Raw genomic sequence first — 3138 nt, 5'->3', positions numbered from 1 at the left:
AATCTAGGTTTTGCCACACCTCGTTCCTTGCACCACCACCGTAGTCCATCCCATCCCGAGCGCCGGCGTGCACCGGCGAACGGGAGAGCAGGTCTTCGGAACCACTCGCCTTTGTGATCCTATATGGGAGAGGGCGAATGAGATTTTTGGGAAGCACCACGCGCGCGAGTGCTCGCTGTCTTCATCACGGCTTGCCTACCGTCCAGGTCGAGCGATCTTGCTCATCGACTCATCGCCGTCTATAACGTTGTCTTCTGCGACCAGTCTTCACCAACGTTGTCATCAACAACATCGCTGCACCAACGGCTACCTCATCTGCAAACGATCGGTATAACCGCAGTGTCCCATCTCGTTGGTTAAACATGTTTGCCAGTTTCATGTTTTGTGATGTTGTGTTGCTGCTGTTCATGTTGTTTAGTGCTTCTAGTATGCTTGAGTTTCACATGCCAGTAGCTGCAATCATCATGTTTAATATTCTGGAATTAATCATGAAAATTATGCCTAATTACTTAACAATAAGGGTGTGCACAAGTCGATCCTTCAAGAAATCGCGTTTCGTCGTTGATGTTTCACAGAGGTTCATTTCGCTCACGAGGGAAGGGCTTCCAATTCAGTAGATCACAATCTTGTAAAGAGTTCGCTGTCCCTCAAGCATGGTCGTCACACTTGACTCGCGTAGCCAAATGATACTGCTATTGTAGCTTATATATCATGCAATAAAGCGACCATATTTATCCCTAAAACGGTACGTAGGTATATCTGGAGAGGATTTTTCCTGTGACGAATAATGAATCAAGTTTTGTGGCATTGGAGAAAAATGATTACAACATTTACTGGTTCAGTCATTTTGTCAAGACCAAACAAAAAAATGAATGCACTTTTCGGATTCCCTGTCGAGGCTTAGCTATCGACAGAAACAACCATGAAAATAGTGGTACATGAACATTGACAGTTACTAGAATATTATTATATCTTTATTAACACACCACAAAACCACACACATATACAGAGTTTTAGTATGAGAAAACCAACGACGGCATTGTTCGGATTCCTTGTCAAGGCTTAGCTCAGGACCCCGCTACTCGGTGTCAGTTTTTAATCGACAAAAACAACCATGAAAATAGCCGTACGTGAACATACACGGTTACTTATATATTATTATATCTTTATTAATATATCAAAACACACACACATACAGAGTTTTAGTATGATACACCAAAACACACACACATACAGAGTTTTAGTATGAGAAAACCAACAACGGCACCAGCTAGGCAAAGTTAGATCTCCTCCATGGGGGGATCCAGACATGGAGCCGGCCAACTACCAGGCATTACTACTGGCCCGTATTAGTTGTTGACTCTCCAGCATACCTTCCTGATCTCTGCGCCTTGCTGGTTGCCTATGGTCTTGACCCCGATTTTCCCCATAGTCTCCATGGCTTTCTCGAACTTCCTCTCCCACGCCCCGGTCATGTTCGCGTTTTCTGTCACCTGCGTTATCGTTTCCGTCGAGTTGAGCACGGCATCTGAGGTGAACAACACTTTCTTGTCGACCACGTTCTGGTAGTACTGCTTATCCAGGACGTTGGGGGTCACATCATCTTGGTTCACGTTGGTGCCGTCGTTGCCGTTGCACTGGGCCCTAAGCTTGGCGGCAAATGCCGGTTCCATCTCAGAGAAACGGGTGGAGAAGAACAAGCAGCGGGCGCGGCCGATGGTGTGCGCGCCGGAGAGCGTGACCATCTCGTCGGAGGTGAGTCCCTTGGCCGCGAAACTCCCCTGAAGCGCCGTGAGGTTAGAGAAGGGCCCAGGCAGCTGGTCTGTCTCGTTGGAGAATGACTCGCGGCCGTCGTAGCGGCCGCCCGGCATCTGGATGTTGATCTTGCGGTCGCTGAGGAAGTAGGACGCGTCGCGGGCAGCGTAGGCGACGATGTCGGCACATGAGACTGTGTCGGGGCAGGCAGCCTCGATCGCCGCCTTGGCCTCGTCAATCACCTCGAACCCTCGGAGGCTGTTCTGGTTGGGAGGGCCTTCCCTCTCCGTGTCGCTGTTCTTCGAGTTGGTCGTGTTGAGGAGGACGGAACCATCGCAGCCCTAAATATAATGAGCATGAAGGACCTCATAATGAACATGCTAGTATATAAGCTAGTAGAATTGACGAGGTGTGTCAGTGTGTGTACCCGAACGAAGCAGTCATGGAAGAAGAGACGGATGAGCCCGGCACCAATGCCAGGGTTCGCATCCACGGCCTTCTTCACGGCATCCGTGACGATCTTCTCCGCGCTAGGGCACCTGGTGTTGTAATAGCCGGAGCTGAGTCCTGACCCCGAGGGAGCAGGTCTCCTCTGCCGCGTCTGAACGTCCGGCCTGGGGCGACAGAGCGCCGCGTTGTAGGTGGGCAGCCTCAGCCAGCCGTTGAAGCAAATGCTGGCGCCGTCGCACGCCGCCGGCCCGGCGAGGAACGCGGCCAAGACGACGAGCGCTGCGAGCTTAGTCGCCATCTTCCTTTCGCACTAGCCAGTAGCCACTAGAGAGGTGATGGTCGTTTCGTGTCGTGTGTTGTTTGCTCAAGCTGGGTTACGGATGACATATTTATAAGCCGTCCCGGACGACCACGTACAAAGGCAATATAGCTTGGCAACGACGTATGTGGGCAGGCCGCGTTTCGTGGGCGGCGCACGTCGCGACTTGCGATAGACGCAAACTTGGACCGGACAGCTGAAGCGTCCGACCGGCGACGTTCGATGGATTTTCGCGGTGTCTCGCTGATTGCGCGTCGGTGGTCTGATCGGCCTTTGAGATCTCGTGGTGCCTGTGTGCTGAGCCTGTGCGTAGGGACAAGTTAGTTAGGTTGATCGTTGAATGTTGCATGGGAACAGTATCTTCGCTCCTCGCCGACTTGTTCTTTGAGTGGAAAATGTCCACAGCGTCACCAACCACGCATTTACCATTCCATGCAGGCAGGTACTAGTGTATACAGCTGCTAACCGGTTGGATTCACTCCGGCAGGCTTCGCTTGACGGCCGAACCTGCGCTTTGCAGTGCACTAGTAGTATACGTACTCTCCTACCGTATTTCTTCAGTTAGGCGAAACAAGCGTAAAAAGCTGGGATATCGCGTGATTAGCGATGACCTA

General features: G+C 51.3%; 1 protein-coding gene across 1 annotated transcript; it reads right to left on the bottom strand.

Moving 5' to 3' along the window:
* Positions 1-1148: 1148 nt before the first annotated feature.
* LOC125544909 (peroxidase 2-like) lies at positions 1149-2578 on the bottom strand. The gene is made up of 2 exons (XM_048708698.2): positions 2183-2578; positions 1149-2096 (listed from the first exon to the last, which is right to left on the bottom strand). Exons 1-2 carry the CDS (start codon positions 2501-2503, stop codon positions 1350-1352), a joined length of 1068 nt encoding a protein of 355 aa, XP_048564655.2. The 5' UTR covers positions 2504-2578; the 3' UTR covers positions 1149-1349.
* Between the last annotated feature and the right edge of the window lie 560 nt (positions 2579-3138).

Source organism: Triticum urartu, chromosome 3A, assembly GCF_056163025.1.
Source record: "Triticum urartu cultivar PI428250 chromosome 3A, HENAU_Tu73, whole genome shotgun sequence".
NCBI lineage: Eukaryota > Viridiplantae > Streptophyta > Magnoliopsida > Poales > Poaceae > Triticum > Triticum urartu.
The sequence above is the reverse complement of the archived record's forward strand: the minus strand, read 5'-3'. Positions and strand labels throughout refer to the sequence as shown.